The following is an 18,755-nucleotide window of genomic DNA, read 5'->3' as shown; positions in this document are numbered from 1 at the left end:
ATGCTGAAATACATCATACGAATGGATAACAACTGTCATATTCATAACTTTGTATAATATGGTAAGTCAATCAATATCCCCAAGAAAAAAACGCAAACCCTTTACAGAACCAAAAATCCCATTTGTATGACAGTTTTTGACAAGTATATTAAAACACACAAAGCAAGATACATGTTTATTGTAATATACACATAACACGGATTAAGGAAACAAAAAAATAATGTTCTCGTTTTTTATTGCACATTTAAAACTGAGATCAGGATAAAATATTATGTCTACTTTTTGTATAACATTATTTTTCCATTTTTAATAACACCTCTAACAATACTTTAAAGATGCATTTCAATTTGTTTATGTTACATTTGTTCACCGGATTGCATTATGCAATTGGATTTAAATGTGTTATGTAACATTGGTGAATAAACATGATTGTTATAAAAAAAAATTCATACACCAACTAATGAAAATACGAATTTTACAAATTTTGTAACATTTGATGTAAAAACAGAATACAATTGAAACTTGATACATCGTTTATTCATCTTCAGTAAGTCCACACGGTCTTCTAAATTCTTGTCCTCGTGTACGGATCCATTTATTGGACACCCACTTAGTACCAACCAAAACAGGACAGGCAGCATGTCTTGTTTCCATGATACCTTTACCACTTCTCCTAAGGTTGTACCAAAATACTGCTGTTCCCTGAAAATCGTATGCATATTAAGATAAAAATTGAATATATCTTAGTTTCTAAACGTAAATTTATACATGTGCATAAAGTACCGATTTGATGGGTCATTTGTTCATTTTGTTTTTATGGTGGGTTGTTACATCTATGTTCAAATCTAGTGATACAAACGTTTTGTTTTTACATTCGCCCAGTTTCAAATGTGCATGTCCCAAGACAGTGTTCTAAATAACAAACTGATGGAAAATATGAAGAAGAGGTATACAGACGAACATGAATATGTTCCACATGTAACATTATATCAACTTTGCCATCACCGATTCCGGACATGCCATGAGCTAAACACAGATGCCAGTTGTGGAGCAGGATATGCTTAACCGTTTTCAGCACTTGAAATCAATCATGAATTCTGGTAGATGTCCTGTTCTTTAGTTGTTTATTGTTTTTGTTTAATTTTTTTATACTTGTCTGTTTGCAATACCATTGTCTACTTTCCTTCAATTAGTGATATTTGTTTTTAATACCAAATTCTTTCCGTTCTAGAGAATTCTGTATGAAGTGTGACTCATAAGAATGAAGAAACAGGTCTAAGAAGAGAGCATCGTAATTGATTCTCGTTTGAAGGTCATTAAAAAATTAAATTACAAAAATACTGAACTCCAAGGAAAATCAAAACCGGAAAGTCCCTAATCGAATATCAAACGAATGGACATCAACTGTCACATTCCTGACTTGGTACAGGCATATTCTTCTGTAGAAAATGATGGATTAATTGTTGGTCACACTGCCGCTTACCAATGATGGTATATACAAATTTACGACGACATTGAATTAAAAAATCTAAATATTAGCAAGAAACAATAGCAATCAAATTGAAATGAAAAAATACAGACCACCAAAAATATAATCTTTTAATATTTTATTCAAATGTTGAATAATTCAAATTAAGACGTCTGTAAAATAAACAACAAAGTCAATAAAACGACCCTGTGATAGCTGCAAAAGCTTGTTGGAATAGTGAGAAAATGTATACCGGCATGGTATAAAGTGTTAGAAAAGCATAGAGAATAAAAATGGTGAATGAGTCAGAGAGAAAACACCCCGACCATAAAGCAGAAAAGAGAGCAAAAACAACCAATGAGGTGTCAACCTAGCGACAACATTTTTTGTGTGTATTGTAATGAGCTGTAGTTATTTCTTACACACCTTTTTAGGGAGTACTCGTACATCTATTATTGGAAAAACAGTAGCACCACCTGCATCAACGTCTGTCATCTTTAAAAAAGAAAATATGGTGAATTTATGAAATATCCGTTACATCAAAATGCCTTGAGTGTGTAGGTAAAGGTAATATCTTTGGTTATCTTGCTTGCTAGATGAACCGTGAAGTCATTGTTATGCTAGGTATATTGCCCTCCTCTCAAAGTAGACTAGTCCAACATATTACCAATCTATCAGTCTGTAGGACTAGACTACTCCGAAAGGAGTGTTAACCTTGTGATGATTTTACGGTTTAGCGAACTAACCAACGATATTACCTTTACCTAAACACTAAAACATTTAGCTGTGATTCAATTTAAAATGGAATAACCTATAATAACTTGAATTACGCCATATTAACTTTTAAAAGGAAATTTTGGATCGGGGTTAAGAAGTAATACTTACAAACATGTATGTTTTACAAGAATCCTTACTTTTAACTGCCATGAAACTTGTTCAGAAGCTCATCTTCAAAATCTGGACTGAATAGCAGTTCAAATCATTTATTTTTTAGATTCTGTGTATTGCTGATATATAGAATGACCTGTTCCGGTAAACATTACACTTTAGAACTGACAATAGCAAACGCAAGAGACTAAAGGTTCCGAGGAATTCTTTACAATTCATTTTGACAATGGAGCGTCGTTGTTATTTACTTACATACAAAAGAAAAGTAGCTATTCTGTTTCCGTCTCTTTTCTCCGTCTCAGATGTGTCGTCATCGTCTCTCTGTAAGGATAAATAAAAATTATTACATTGGTTGAAATACATCACCGTGATTTCCAAGTGAAATACAAACACATGTGAAATAAATAAACTCGGCTATTTCACTACTTTGACGTCATCAACAATATGTTTTATCAAGATGTTGTCGATGACGTCGCATCTAAACAAATTATGAATGCGTAGAAAAAAAATAAATAAAGGTAAAGCATATGAAATGCATCATAACCAAACAAATCCAAATTTTATATTTATAGCAAATGTACATGTCCAGATTGAAAACTTCAGGCTTTTAAAATATAATAGGCTTTTCGAAATCGAAAAAAAACAATCATCTCATATATAGTCATGATAGTAGGAAACAAATACAGTCTCTATTCGATATGGGGTTATCGGTTTTCGCGTTAAAATAAAATAATTCAGAGTCAATACCACAGTGTAGATACTATTCTGTACGCTATCCGGAAGTCGCGATTTTCGAAACGAGAACTTTTTGGATCACATTCTAAATTTGTTGGATATACTATTTTAAACGGTAAGATGTTCATCTGTACATTGCTTAATGCTTAATTCAGCTGACATCGATATTCACAAATGGTTTATAATTAAATTTAGCACATTCATTATTCGTATCTTTGCCTTAATCAAGAGATTTTCAAGTGCATCACTAAGGAAAATCAGTCGGTGAACATAAAAACAATCTTTTGGCACCCTTACTGTACAAATTAACGTAAAACCCAGACTTAATTAACTAAATAAAGTATATTTTAAGTGGTGGTAAAAGTTTCAGCCAGATCTTTGAAGCCAGAAATAAGAAAATTACACTTGTTTGAATATCTCACTGTACGATCAGTCTCGCTTGTATATTTTGAAACTGTATGATCAGTCGTTATTTCACTGTATTCTAGTAGTGATTTCAAAGTTATTTACGATACATTAGAAGGGGGCAATTTTTATAAATAACACAAATATATTTCAATAAATTCACATCCTGAAAACTTATGAATCATGTTTAAGCTTGATAGGGTGTACTCGACTTACTTCATTAAGTATAAGGATGTTTGAATGTTGCTGAGATAAGAGGAAGTTTTGTTTGTTTATATAAGTTCCAGAAATGTCCTCCGTTATACTAAAAATTGTACAAACACACTGATTTAATTGTTATACAAACATTCGAGGTCGTACTGTAGCCTATAATTGATCACAGTTCCTTCACTTTGTTTTGGATGTAGATCTGTCTCTTTCACACGCAATTGTACACCTCTTTGTAAAGCGGTGGTTTATAGTGATAATGAAGTCCGTCTTTCCGTTCGTCCGTTGGACCAGTACAACATGTTTCGCGGATTTGTAAGCGCATCTCCTATAAACCACTTAATATACATTGGGGTTTCCAGACATTTTTAAATGGAGAGGGTGTCCAATCCAGGAGAATAGAGGATTACAAATATATGTTCACATACAATTGCATTGAAAGTTAAAAATGATTTTCAAACCGCCGGATCCCAATTGTCAATAAAAGACCCCGAAATGACAATGTTAAACAATTCAAACGAGAAAATTAACGGCCTTATTTATATATAAAAAAAAAGGAATGTATTTCGAATTTTATTTAAAATCTTTTATGGGGTTTCTTTGTATAAGATACGGACTTGAACATTGCATTCTATGGGGGCACCCAGCAGGTATTTCCAACCGTCACCCCAAAAACCAATTGTTAAACTATTCTAAAATTGCTCCATTTTTAATCAATTAATGTATTATGGACCTTCTATTTCGAATTTTTGGTTAAAATATTTTTGATGTTTCTATATCTAAAATACGGACTTTGTCATAACCTTATATTGGGCGTACCTATTTTATATCCACAACTTCCTTCAGACACTTGTCATAACTTAATTAATCTTTTTCAGTTTCCTTATCATTTAATTAAATTGTGCACCTCTTTTTTTTATTTTTCGAAAATTCAGCAGTTTTCTAGTTCCATGATAAGGACTTTTCCACTACTTTAGTTTAAACATATTTGTTTATAGTGGATTGGGAAACAAGTTTTACAACTTATATTAATCCCTTTCCACTTTGCGGGTGCGAGGGCTGCCTTGTAGCGGCATTAGCCTACTCTTTTTCGAAATCTACAAGGGTGTCTTTAACGTGCAAGAGATATGACTCTCTCTTAACACGGGTCAGCCATTTATCGTCCCCGTCCGACGGACTATCATCGTTTCCTCAAGACCAAACTCGCACTACTTTATTGGGTGATACCAATTTACTATACGCAACTTTCAAAAACTTACCATATATTAATAAAACTTCCACATATTCGTTATTGAATGATGCCCCTGTGCACCTATAATTTAGTTTTTTTGGTGGTCTATTTTTTTCCAAAACATGGACTATAGAAGTGGCGGGATATAATTTCGTCAATTCTTTGCTCAATACCTAAAGTTTTTAAACAAAGCTTTCTCTTTCTATTTTTTGTCATTTTAAAAGAGAAAAGCTTGATGTATGTTATCACCAATTGGTCAACGGCAGACGGTGTCTTTAAAAATGTAATAGTTAAACAGATTACTGCAACGACACACTAATACAAAGTCCACAAGCGAATCATGTATCGCTTTTTATGTATTTGATTTTAAATAAGACTGACGGAACAAAATATAATTATTTTGCAGTCTACAAAAATCATCAGAAATATATTTGTATTGTCTGATGAAAGAAATTACACGTTATAGTTCCATGGACACAATCATAATATCACATAGACACGTATATACCTTCAAATTGCCGTTGTTTTTTTCCTTCAAAATCACGACTGGTCATACAGACAAAAAATATGAAATCGCTACTAGAATACAGTTACTTTTAGACTGATCGTACAGTAATTTATTTTGGGATCCTCACGGAAAGCATATTTTTTATTTGAAATACGAACATTCTACTTATATACGGTAAGAATATTGAAACAGTATATATTTAACTGTAAACTGATGCAAATATTTGCAATAAAAGATCATTTGATTTGTACTACGGGAGCAAAATTGTCCATCGATTTCACTTTTTTCTATGAAGTTGGTGTGATGCACACGTATATTTTATATTCTACTGCATGTTTTTGTTACAGTTACTAATATTTATGATGCTATACATACATTTAAGATGTGCAAAACACTTTATAGATATAGGAGTAAACAAATGATGAGAAAATGCACCAAAACAAAACCGTTCTGTTAGCCAGTTTGAAAGTCCTCGCTTCGAAAATCTCGACTTCCGGATAGCGTACAGAATAGTATCTACACTGTGAATACTTATAAGGTTGATACGCCATACGCGCATTTTATCTACAAAGAACGCACTCACCATAACAAAGCAATGTAAGCTCGTGCATTGTGTCATGCAGATATAGTTGTGATATATAGAAAATACTTACTGTTGAAAAGTCATAATGAGGATCGTAATGACCACCAATACCATAATTAGCAACCTGCAAATACAAAAATGTATATTCAAAGTAAGACAGTTAAACAAGTTTACCAACTTTTGCAACAAATAATAGTAATGTGTCTCAGTTTGATATCTAAGAATATCTAATAGCCTATCTTCAAGCTACCTACTTTTGACTCCGGATTACATAATTTTCCGTTTGAGTTTAAGCGTTGTTAAATCCAGATGAACGCATCGGAAGTACAAATTTATTGCTTCGCATCACGGTGCGAAGCTTTTAGTTTCATAAGATATTACCGCAATCTTGAAGTTATTACGTTACAAATATCACTTTTATCGGGCTGCCTTATGATGTGGGAAAGATTCTATTGGCTTTATTTAGATATAGAATTGGAATCTTGTCACGGACAGATATAGATACCAAATACTGACTAAATTACAATATGAGATCTGATACCCGATATCGAGTCAAATCATATTGACAAGTAAGAGAAGGTACAAAGACGATTAGCTTCTGAGTGATCGTTTGACTTTATAAGCATGACCAGCAGCACTTTAAAACAAACAACATTACTACCAATGATCTTCAGTGATTGTGTCAGAATGCATGTATTCTATATTATTAACCAAACTATATATATATATAATATATATATATAAACCAGCTGCACAAGCTTAGCGCCACATGAAAGACCCGAATTGTGCATTATAATTGTCGTGATGATGACATGAACTATATAGGAAGCATCTCAGAACAAGTTCGAAAACATGCATAAATATATTCATATGAAGTAAAAAAGAAGCTATGATACAATTGCATCGATTTACCAAACAAATTTACACATTTTAAGTAAGGTAAGAATAGATTCGCCAATGCGAACAAAAGTGTGAAATATATTAAATTGATGCAAGTGTACTAGATCTAGTGCGTGCCATGTACAATATAAAACTTTTTATAAACAAACCGTCAAATTCACATAACTGTGAAAAAAACCAAGTCTAACAAAATCATAGTGTTATAGGAAAGGAAAAGAAAAGAAATGAAAAAGGAATCGGAATAGTTTTCATAACATTTGGTCTCATTGAGCTCCTAGCGTCCTTTACCAGATTTACTGAAACCACAATCAGACTTCTTCAATTTTGTATTCAATCGGAAATATTTGCTTTGAAAAGTATAAAATGATTCTTATAATGGAAATATAGGGTTGTTCGACAGTTTTATCTTCCGCCATTGTTTCAAATACGATTTTTTTTCGGAGACAAGTGCCTTTGTATTGTTTTCCTAATTTCTTCATAATGAAGCGTATGTTTAGTTAAATAAATATTCAAAATAATATCAAATCCTACCTGTAATGCGTCCGCTGAATCTAAATCAAGACCTGTAACAGCTTTTATTCTATTTTGTACTCTATCAACGACTAAATGGTCGCGATCATCTAACCATGCCCTACAAGTATGTATAGAAGCAAAGTAAGAGTTTGATCTTGCCTTAAAACCAATTTAGCACTGGAGTGTATGTCTTAATGACTTCTATCAGCATTATTGTAAAATAAGAACAAATGATTATTACACATTAATGTTAGAGAGAAAGTAAAAGAAACATAAGGAACATTCATCTCAACATTAAACAAATATAAAAAAGAAGATGTGGTATGATTGCCAATGAGACAACTATCCACAAAAGACCAATGACACAGACATGTTTAAACAACTATAGGTCACCGTACGGCCATACAAAGGCTTCATTACAATGTGGCTGACAAATATAGATTTAGGAAGCTTCATCAGGTACATTCACAAACAAAATTAGACACATCAGGCCCTAAAAAAAGAAAGATCATTTGCCAGCAACAAATCAACCAAATAAAATTTTAAGGAATATCATAGAGACGTTCATTTTCTGAAAATTAATTGTTTATGCAAAGACATATAATTTCAAGCACTATGGTTATTCTACTAACAGACTGCCACAGTTATAGTTGACACTATTCGAACGATTTAGTGTTTAGTGCACAACAACTCAAATTTGATGTGTCCTTGGAATTATTTTGATTCGAGTGCCAATGAGTCTGATGTCGACCAATCCCGTGTCAGCTGTAACAATATATTTGCTAGTGTTTCTGTTAAGTTTAACTAACTACCGGCTCGATGCCACCGCTGGAAGGCGTTTGTAAACTAGTGTATCACAATCTCGATATTCAACACTTCTGTGTTTACTTTTACTATCATTAATTCATTTAATTTATGTAAATTTACTAAATGTTGAAATATTTAACCATGGAAAGATTTCTACCCACAACTTACTATGTTTTAGCTGACTTTGACACAGCTATTTCAAATGTTTGGTTTTCAATGCTCTTCAAGTTTTTATACTTTGGCCTTCTATATGTTTTATTAGAAGGCCACTGACTATTCATATGCAGAGACTGACGTACTAATGTATAAACTCATTGATGTTTTAGTTTCCTCGTTGATAAACATACACTTTCTCCTTATTCCATTTTAATGTTTTTGCACACAAACTGGACAAACATTCACTGACGACATTAGTGGTGGTGCCGTCAATTTTTATACTTTGGCCTTCTATATGTTTAATTAGAAGGCCAATGACTATTCATATGTAGAGACTGACGTACTAATGTATAAACTCATTGATTTTTAGTTTCCTTGTTGACAAACATACACTTTCTCCTTATTACATTTTAATGTTTTTGCACACAAACTGGACAAACATCCACTGACGACCGTAGAAGTTGCGCCGTCAGTTTCAAACTATCATGGAAGTGTTTGTGCGTATTCAAATAAAGAAAACAGGGATATATGATTTTGTTATACTTCAGTGTTCTATTGGTTTGTTGTTTCCCTAAGTTTTTGTTTGTAACCCGGATTTGTTTTCTCTCAATCGAGTTATGACTTTTGAACAGCTTTATACAACTGTTGCCTTTATTTAAAACTTACGTTTTTGTTATTCTGTATTTTGCATGAATCAGTTTTCCTGTCGTCGGATCGTGGACGGTTGCTCTAAATAACTGAAACATATTTTTAGAATGTTAAGACGAGGAAACATCTTTCCCAGTTTTGTTTTGTGTTGTCCTTTTGTTTTTATTTTTATTTTGTGTTTCTGTTTTGTAATTGTTATGTTTATAACATGTTTGAAATACAGATACTTCCTATGCACGCAATAATAAGATACATGTATATTGGCATAAAAATGTTTCAAATGTACAAAATTTAAAAAGTGTACTTTTCTCTTACATGCTGATTAGATTCATGACCGCAATAAATAAAAGTAAACTAAATAAAGAAGCCATATGCTATTTATATCAATATGTATTCGACAGTGTACATGTCATTCTTTTCAGATGCGCAAAGGGGCGTAATACATTAACCAGCTTTTCACGTTTTAGTATAAATTTCGGTACCAAAAATAAAAATTCATTCGGCCCGATAGCGATATCAACGCAATATTATACCATATGCCGAAGTTTAATTAGAAAATAAAATGAATTCTTATACACTTTACAGCGTTCAAAAAATTATCGTTATCTTTTTTACATTAATACAAAGATTTTAAACCTCCAATTCCCGAGTTTTAAAATGCTATAACTTTCTGTTTAATGCTTGAAAATGTATAAAAGTGGTTTTTATGGATAGCTAACAGATTACTCTTTCAAATTAATACAATGTTAGTATTATACAACAATTATGTAATCAATTATAACTTTAACTGTATCTACAAAATTTTACAAGAAATTCCCACTTTCAATTGAAATAAGCTTCTTCGTGGAGACTCAGAGAGGTTTTTTTTAATAATATTTTGTTCCTAGCGCATTATCTCAGATTTCGGATAGAATGTATAGGTCAGATTTTACACCGTATCAAAAAATCTCTACTTTTATGTGGTAAGGATGTTTACACTAGTTTCAGATTTATGGGAGAATGGAATACGTTAGCAATAGTTTGGAACACCGTTGTGTAGCACCTGTTGCGTTGATTAAGATCATGTTTAAATTTCTTGTGTAGTTAAAGAGATGTCAGAGATAAATTCATTCAAGTGAAATGACCAAGATTTTGCCATTAATTGCATAAAAATTGATTTCATAATGATTTTATAACAAAAATATTGCATTCATTTAATAGATTAATCTTTTATCTATCTAGTTATACCTCTTTTATTAATTTATATGCAGTCATAAGGAAGTAATAACATTTTTAAAAAGGTTAGAGATTTGAAGTTATCTTCACGTAATAGACGTTTTCTTGAAATACGCTTCTATTCCTTATGCCTAACACACTTTGTCATATATCAGAGTAAAACTTATCAGATGGACACTTTGTTTCTCACCTAGCCAAGAGTTATGATCTAGACCCTTCCTCTCCACCCTTGGCAGATGAAGCTAACATTTATGATAATAATGCTGCGCCATCTACCGGTAAATAGTATTGACAATCAGCTGTTCTGTTATAATAGAATGAGTAATTACGGGAAAACATTATTTCTAGTTTATCATGTACGATGACGAAAACCTAGCGCTTGATCAAGATATATAGTGTAGGTATGCAGGTGATCCCCTATATATGTTAAATGACGTCATCAAAGCGCGCATAATTGCACGATATCGTTCAGTGAAGGACATTACTCGAAAGTTGTCTTTTCTGTACATTTTCTACATTCACATGTGATCATATTAAAGGCAACGGAAAGAGCCAGTTTCATCTGTGCCTAATGGAATCATTACCTTTAAACATGTTAAAGTCCGTGAATCGTAATCCGCCAAGGGTAGATAGGAACTGTATCGTAATGTTTTGCTAACGAGGATGTCAATCTACATGACTTTGCCTTTAGTTTTTAATTGTGCAAGCATGGCTGAAAACAGAATGTCTTGGTTGATTTGACGCAATCCGAATCCCGACTTCTATAAAAAAAAAAAAGACCGTTTGATTTTACTAATTGTATTGTATAACTGAATTCATATAGCATTAAGTTAAGATACCTTTGTTGTGGCCAAAGATTTGATAATTTGTATAGCTCAATTTATAAGGGTTAAAATGAAGGTACCTTTGGTATAGCTAAAGATCTGATAATTTTCATTTCTTTATCTGAAGCTATGTCATGAAACAGGACCATGTTAGCATCCCGGTAAACCTCTTCTTCCTTCACAGGTGACAACAGTAGTCTTGGGTTATTGTTGTGTCGATATCTACACACTACTTGGCTCATCTTCTCTCGAGGCTTTTGCGAAAGGAAAAAAGAAAAATAATCAAGACTTTATATATTTTTTAAATAGAAGAAATACGAGATGAAATAAGATATACGGTGGTATTGAAAAAAGTAAAATCACAACTATACTGAACTTAGAGGAAAATCATTTCGGGGAAAGTCCATAATCCCATGGCAAAATCAAATAACAAAACGCATCAAAAACGAGTGGACAAGAACTGTCATATTCCTGAATTGGTACAGGCATTTTCCAATGAAGAAAATGGTAAATTAAACCTGGTTCTATAGCGCTAACCCTCTCACTTTAATGACAGTCTCGTCAAATGCCATTATATTTACATTGATGCGTTAAATAAACAGACAAAATAAATAAAATAGTCAAAATATGGGTACATCAGTCATCATCGTATAACAATTTTAAAAGGAACAATTTAACAGAACACAAAAACAAATACTATCTACGAACACATTCATTGATTTGAGTGTCTGACGTCAGAAAATTGTATACGTCACATAAATTTGTCGTGCAATGTGCATATAAACAATTTTAAATTTTACATGGGCAATGTTAGCACTGGGTTAAAAAAATCAAAAGTATGTAAGAATACGTTTCAGAAAAAGACCGAGATTAACACTAGTCGAAAAGTTATATATAGAATTTATAAGAATTCACAAATAGTTAATTCCACTACGCGATTGAATGATTTTGACGTTTGTGGTTCAACGTATATTGTAATTCATAATAGAAATATATCATAATGACATATAATAGAACAATCTCAAACTGACGGGATCTTTTAAAGTACAGAGTCACGTTATAAGAACAAAAGAAATACAAAAAGTCGCATTTTAAAAACAAACCACCAAAAAATGAAAGCCAATACAAACACATGGACGAGATGTATAAGTACCGAGCCACGTCAAACGGGTATCACATTCAACAGTAGAAGTAATATTAATAATAGAACAAAGACAAATGAAAGAACTATAAAACACGTTGTTAATATGATAAACAACATCAGTACGCAGAATCTATACATCAAGACATCGTGTATTATTTGAGAAGTTGATACGGAATATTTATCAACAAGGTCTTGGTACCTTCCGATGAACTTTTTTTTAGAAAAAAGACGAGACATTCTTTGACATACCCCTGGTTCATCAACTTTCTACTGAGACACTGATGACGTTTTACAAAGTCTGAGTAGGAGCTGCAAGCTCTTGAATATCGAATAAATTGGGAAATATATATCCAATATGCAGGTGAAGTTGGTATATTGCTACAAAAGGTGGGGGGAATTTATTATTTCAAAATTAAAATCGTCTCGTTTGTCATAGATTCCGGTACTGAGATGACTGTGTAAGTCAAATTCGAGATATCAGTCTAAAAATGAGAAGGAGGAATCCGAAAAAGTTCGGATTGTTTATGGAAATAACATCATCAATATATCTGAAAGTGAAATCAAATAATCTGGCTTCTTTGAATCCTAACACTTGCCTTGTCCAGAAAATGGACGTAAGTTCTTTTTATTGTTATTTAATAGCTGTTTTGAAATGAACCGACAAGGAGGAAGGTTTTGTACCATTAAAACTTTTAAACTCGCTGTAATTGATTTCACCTGTCCTAATTCCGGAAGCTGATGTTCTGTAATTTTCGTTTATTGATATGGTTCATAAGTGTTTATATAAATTAGAACGTGTGTTTCCCCGTTTGAATGGTTTTACACTGGTTATATTTGGGGTCCTTTATAGCTTACTGTTCAGTGTGAGTCAAGGCTCAGTGTTGAAGACAACACTTTGACCTATAATGGTTTACTTTTATAAATTTTGACTTGGATTGAGTGTTGTCTCATTGGCACTTATATCACGTTTTCTTATATCGATAAGAATATAGCTTAATGATAAGCAAACATCATCTGCGACACCATGCACGCGTAAATTAGTATTTAAGTTTAATTTCCCTGTTCTTTTATGTCAAATGCAATTACATGTAGCAAGTGTTCATCATTAACTATATATACACAATGTGTATTTATGTTTCATATATTTCAAAACACATATCCTAATAGACGAAGGTGCACAGGAACCATATCTAAACAAAAGGAATACTGTGAACCAACTTATTTTGCGGGCGATTTAGTTTAGATACTTTTGCGTGTACATAAAAATGAGAATATAAATCGCCTCTTATATGTAAAACTTGGCTATTTTCTTATAAAACTAAATTAGGTTAATATGAAAAATGCGAAATTAAATAGCAGCAAATTGTACAAGAAAGGACAACACGCTAAATACTGTATACGCGAAAACAAGTTGAGTTTCAGTATTCAGCAGGTGTCGGATAAATAACATAACGAGTGACCACAGCATGACAGTGACTCATTTTTATACAATGATTGCGGAAATTTAGTTAACAAGCCATATGAAACAAATTCATACCGAACCTTTACATCCAATCCTTTACATAGGCGCTTATAGGATTGCAATTCTGGAGTGCTGTTGTACTCTGGTGTTGGTTTTGGTACATAGTGAGTTGTATTAGTCAAGTCACGTGTCACACGGGACGTCGTGACGTTGGATGCTTTCTTGACTTTCTCCATAAAATCAATTTTGTTGTTCTGTGCTCGTACATGATCTGGAACTATAATGTTTGGTATATACTAATTTTGTCCTTCTTTTATAACTTGTTGTAACTGTCATAAGTGGCGATGAACATATTTTACGTATAACTAGAACTTTGTCAAAATATTTCCCCCCTGAGTTTGAAAGTAAAATGGACATGTATGCATGCAATGGAGTTAGAATGTTGGATACCATTTAGGAAGTAAAGATCTAGATCTATAACACGTTATAGCAAGGTAATACTATTAAGTCTGAAACTAACAAAAAAGTAATTAAATGCATAAAAGCCTCAACTTTGCATCAGAACATTGTTTATATAGTATATGACTCTATACAGGGATTCAATAAACAAAAGAGATAAAATCAAATCGTTCACAAATGAACCAACAAGATGTTTAGTCCATCATGCCAATCCATTGCTCGACATTGTTGATTTGTGACAACCTGATGAAGCATTTTGTAACATGTCAAGTTGCTTATGATGATTAGATACTGACGAAAAAAGTCGCATAAGTCCATTGCATTTTCAACAGTATAAAGTAAAATAACAAAAATACCGAACTGCGTAGAAATTCAAAATAAAAAGTCCCTATTTAAATGACAAAAGCAAAATCTCAAACACATCAAAGAATGGATAACAACGGTAATATTATTTACAAAGAACAGGCATTTTCCTATGTAGGTGGATTCAATTATTTAAACCTCTTACTTGTATGAAAGTCGCATAAATTTCATAGAACTAGTACACGCTTGAGATGCTGATCTTTATTTGATTTAAATATAGTAGTCATTAAGATTATATATGGTCATTTTAATAAATTAACTGTTTGCAAAAGTAAGAATTATTCGAAATACTAAGGATTTTCTTTATCCCATGCATAAATTAAGTCGTATTTGGCACAACGTTTTGGTACTTTGGATTCTCAATGGTCTTCAACTTTGTACTGGTTTGGCATCCGAACTGTTTTGATCTGAACGTCACTGATGCATGAACGACAGAAGACGCTCAGTATATCGACACAAATTGCATTGCGCCTTTTGGTTTTCGTTCGATGCCTACATTTTTAGTCTTTCACCTTGACTTTTTATCTTCCTAATGGTTTGAAGAAATGTAAATCGGTAAAAACGGTTTCCTGTAGCTTACATTGATTAAAATGCTACCAAAAATTCTGAACCTTCCAAACAACGGAATAAGAAAACACATAAGAGAATATAAACGAGAGAAAAGAGAAAATCAAAATTGGATAAAGATGACTAAAATGTTAGGTTAAAGACAATATATACTAGATCCAAATACATATTGAATATCAATATAGTAAAATAGCATATCAATAAAACAATGACAAGAAATTTTAGCTAGCTATTAACCAGGTTCCATCCACCAGTTTCTACATAACAAAAAGGCCTGTACCAAGTCAGGAATATGACAATTGTTATCCATTGGTTGAATGTGTTTTGAGTTTTTCAGTTTTTCAGTTTGCCATTTGACTATGGACTTTCCCTTTTTCAAAACATATTTTCTTGCATATGGTTTTCTATTTTCATAAATTTAAAGGTCATATGAAAAATGTTGGGAAAAATCTAAACCTCTAATTTTACACAGAATTTATCAATATAACCTTATACTATAAACCAACTTATTATTTGTGACTTTTGCAATTAGAGAAAAAAACGATTATATAAATCATTGCAAGTATGTAAAATGAGAGTCTTCCTTTATATAATTGTATCAAGAACATCGGTTGATCGCGAGAAAAAAATCGTTGCACAGTACTTCTATGAAACATTGTCTCTTATTTGGCCTGTTAAACTTTTTGACTCGAGACTGATTAACGAGTCTTATGTATATGAATCGCGCGTTTAGAGTATTAAATTATAATCCTGGTAACTTTGGCATGTTTGATAACTATTCAACACCACTGGATCGATGCCACTGCTGGTGGATGTTTCGTCCCTGAGGGTATCACCAGCCCAGTAGTCAGCACTTCGGTGTTGACATGAATATCAATTATATGGTCATTTCAATAAATTTCCTGTTAACAAACTTTTAATTTTTCGAAACACTAAGGATTTTCTTATCCCATGAGAAGATAACCTTAGCCGTATTTGGCACAACTTTTTGGCATTTTGGATCCTCAATGCTCTTCAACTTTGTACTTGATTGGCTTTTTGCTGTTTTGATATGAACATCACAGGCGATTCATATGTAGACAAAACGCACGTTTGACGTATTAAATTATAATCCTGGTATCTTTGATAACTATTTTGGCCGAAACGGGAATCTGGCATACAAATATTTCATCCTGGTTTCAATCGCGAGTTTATTTGCACATAACTTGAGCTTTAGTCTTAAATACTTATACATCCTGTGTATGTTAGTTTATGATAATCTGTGTATGTTAGTTTATGACAATTTTCTACCAGACCATTATTATGTTTTCTTATAACTTATGAAAAAATACAATAGTCAAAATTCCAGATGCCGAGATGGATACAACGGGAAATAACATGATACAAATGTATTCAACTGATAACATGTGGCTTAATTCTATAAAGTTAAAAATGTCCTCCTGTGCAAACATCAAGATTGAGAGAATCAGAAAGGATGGATTATATGAAGTAAATTAACATTTCATTAAGGTTTATTATGAAGAAATAACGTTACAGAATTTGATAAGGTTGTGAAAAATGTCATGAGCACGTGAACTCAGCATTGAGTCACTATGTAAAAAATAATGGTCCTTCCAATAAATGATTGGGGTAAGCAATATATAACTGATATCTATAAATAAAATCAAGTTTTAATCTTTATAGGGGATGCGAAAGATTGTAGAAAGACATTCAAGCTCTATATTCGAAATCAAATTGTTAACGTTATGGCACAAAAAAAAAAACAACACGAAAGACAAAAGTAAGACAAACAACAGTTTACAAAACACAACATAGAAACTTTCATGTTATTACAATGACGAAAGGATGTAGAAGGATTTGGTCAAACATGAAAACTCGGTATAAATGAAACACCTTTTTATAACAATGACCAACTAAATAAAAGAAAAAGCAACCATTTGCGTAGGGTTTAAAGAATATATGTCTAATTCCTTGCACGATCTTAAGTAGTTTGTGTAATCTGTTCTAAACAAAATAATTAATAAAAGAAGACAAATAACTGTCTTCATCATCTTTGTTTCAAAACGCGTTTTTTTTTCAATCGATGTTCGACTTTTGAACATCAGTTTTTTACTGTTGCCTTTATTTTTTATTTTCTACATGATAATGTGAACGGATCATGTGGAATAGAAAATAAGTCAGTACGTTCTTCGACTTGTGAAAAAAACACCAGTAATTTGAAAAAATGGCGACATGTTAAATCGGATTCTTGAGGAAAGAGAAGAACTATGTATTTGTATAACTAGTACTCTTATTAAGTCACCGTTTAGAATTCCATACATGTCGTATATAAGACACAGCTATTATCGGCAGATATAAAACAACCGTGTATCTTTTCCTGTGTCTGCCTTCTATCTTAATTTTGTTTGAGCGCCGCTGATGAGTCTTATGAGACGAAAATTGTGTTTGTTTAGAGAACCAAATCATAATCCTAGAATCTTTTGTGAGTTTTTTTTTAATATAAATATTTTACATTAATTATTGTTTTTTTATACTTAGTTTGCCTTACCTAAATTTAATAATTCTTCCGTCAGTTCCAGAGCAAGTTTGTCGTTACCTAGCTGAAGACAGAAAAAAACTTTAAATTAATAATTTACATATTTTTAAATAAAATAGGTTGTTGCTTTTTAGTCTTATAACGATAACAAATTATTTGTTAATAATTGATTGCATTGTTTAAAATTGAAAACAAAAGAACTAATTTGCATACAGTACATACATATACGTTTATCGCGGATACCACAAACCTAATATGCTCTCAATTGTTTTAAGAAAATAACAATCAAAACTAAGGAGTAAATTAATCATACGAAATAAGTTTCATGAAAACATTGGTTTTTAAACGTCCATGTCTTTCAAACATTGATTTGAGCATGGCGCGTGAAGGTAACTTCAAAAAGCATGACGTCAAAAGAACCACATTTATTAAGTGTTATTTTCATTTGATTTCAACATTAGTAGGCATACGTATATTTCAAAACCTAAAAGATAATCGTAGATCTTTATATACCAGTATATTTATCTACCGATTATGTCATATCCGACTGTGACATTCTGAAAGTATATGGATTCTCAAAACGGGTGATGCATTCAAAGTAGGAGACTCCAATCCTGTCGACGCATCCAGACTTGTTACTTCTGGAGTTCGTTCGATTTTCTTAATTTGTGTGTTGTCTCTTATTTCACGATTTACCAGATTTTAACATAGATAAACAACTGTCGCCTTTGCTTTTTGTCATGTGTTTTACCTCATGTGCAGTCCATGCCATATAATCTAAAATTTCTGTCATGTCTGTCGTTTTATTTGTTTCTTTGTCAAGTCGCTCTTTTGCTATTGCCATCCAATGGAAACCGTGGTAATAGTCGCCGTCTTCGTATGCAATCCTTCCCAATTCAAAACAAGCATCAGCTGATAAAAAAAATTAGTTATAACAGTGAAATAATAATTATCAAATGTATGCATGAATTAACTTATTAAATTAATAAACTAATATATGAATTAATAAATTAAATAAATTAATTATAAACACCAAATTTCTATTTAGAAAGATTAATTATCAAATATACATTTAAACCCAAAATAAATATATATTATGTCGTACTTTCAAGAGTTTTTTTCCTATAAAAAAAAAT

At 32.1% G+C, this 18,755-nt stretch overlaps 1 protein-coding gene across 1 annotated transcript in view; it reads right to left on the bottom strand.

Annotated features, from left to right (window-relative positions):
* Positions 1-232: 232 nt before the first annotated feature.
* Positions 233-18,755, bottom strand: part of LOC134680752 (prolyl 4-hydroxylase subunit alpha-1-like) — a 28,336-nt gene continuing 9,813 nt past the window's right edge. The window contains exons 4-13 of the mRNA XM_063539971.1: positions 18,371-18,531; positions 17,632-17,683; positions 13,775-13,971; positions 11,169-11,342; positions 9,068-9,138; positions 7,457-7,556; positions 6,096-6,149; positions 2,609-2,677; positions 1,895-1,963; positions 233-702 (exon numbers count right to left, since the gene is read on the bottom strand). Coding sequence (XP_063396041.1) covers positions 535-702; positions 1,895-1,963; positions 2,609-2,677; positions 6,096-6,149; positions 7,457-7,556; positions 9,068-9,138; positions 11,169-11,342; positions 13,775-13,971; positions 17,632-17,683; positions 18,371-18,531 — 1,115 coding nt within the window. The 3' untranslated portion in view covers positions 233-534. The remainder of the gene's footprint in view (positions 703-1,894; positions 1,964-2,608; positions 2,678-6,095; positions 6,150-7,456; positions 7,557-9,067; positions 9,139-11,168; positions 11,343-13,774; positions 13,972-17,631; positions 17,684-18,370; positions 18,532-18,755) is intronic.

Source organism: Mytilus trossulus, chromosome 8, assembly GCF_036588685.1.
Source record: "Mytilus trossulus isolate FHL-02 chromosome 8, PNRI_Mtr1.1.1.hap1, whole genome shotgun sequence".
In the NCBI taxonomy this organism is placed as follows: Eukaryota; Metazoa; Mollusca; class Bivalvia; order Mytilida; family Mytilidae; genus Mytilus; species Mytilus trossulus.
This window is presented reverse-complemented; position numbering and strand designations above follow the sequence as displayed.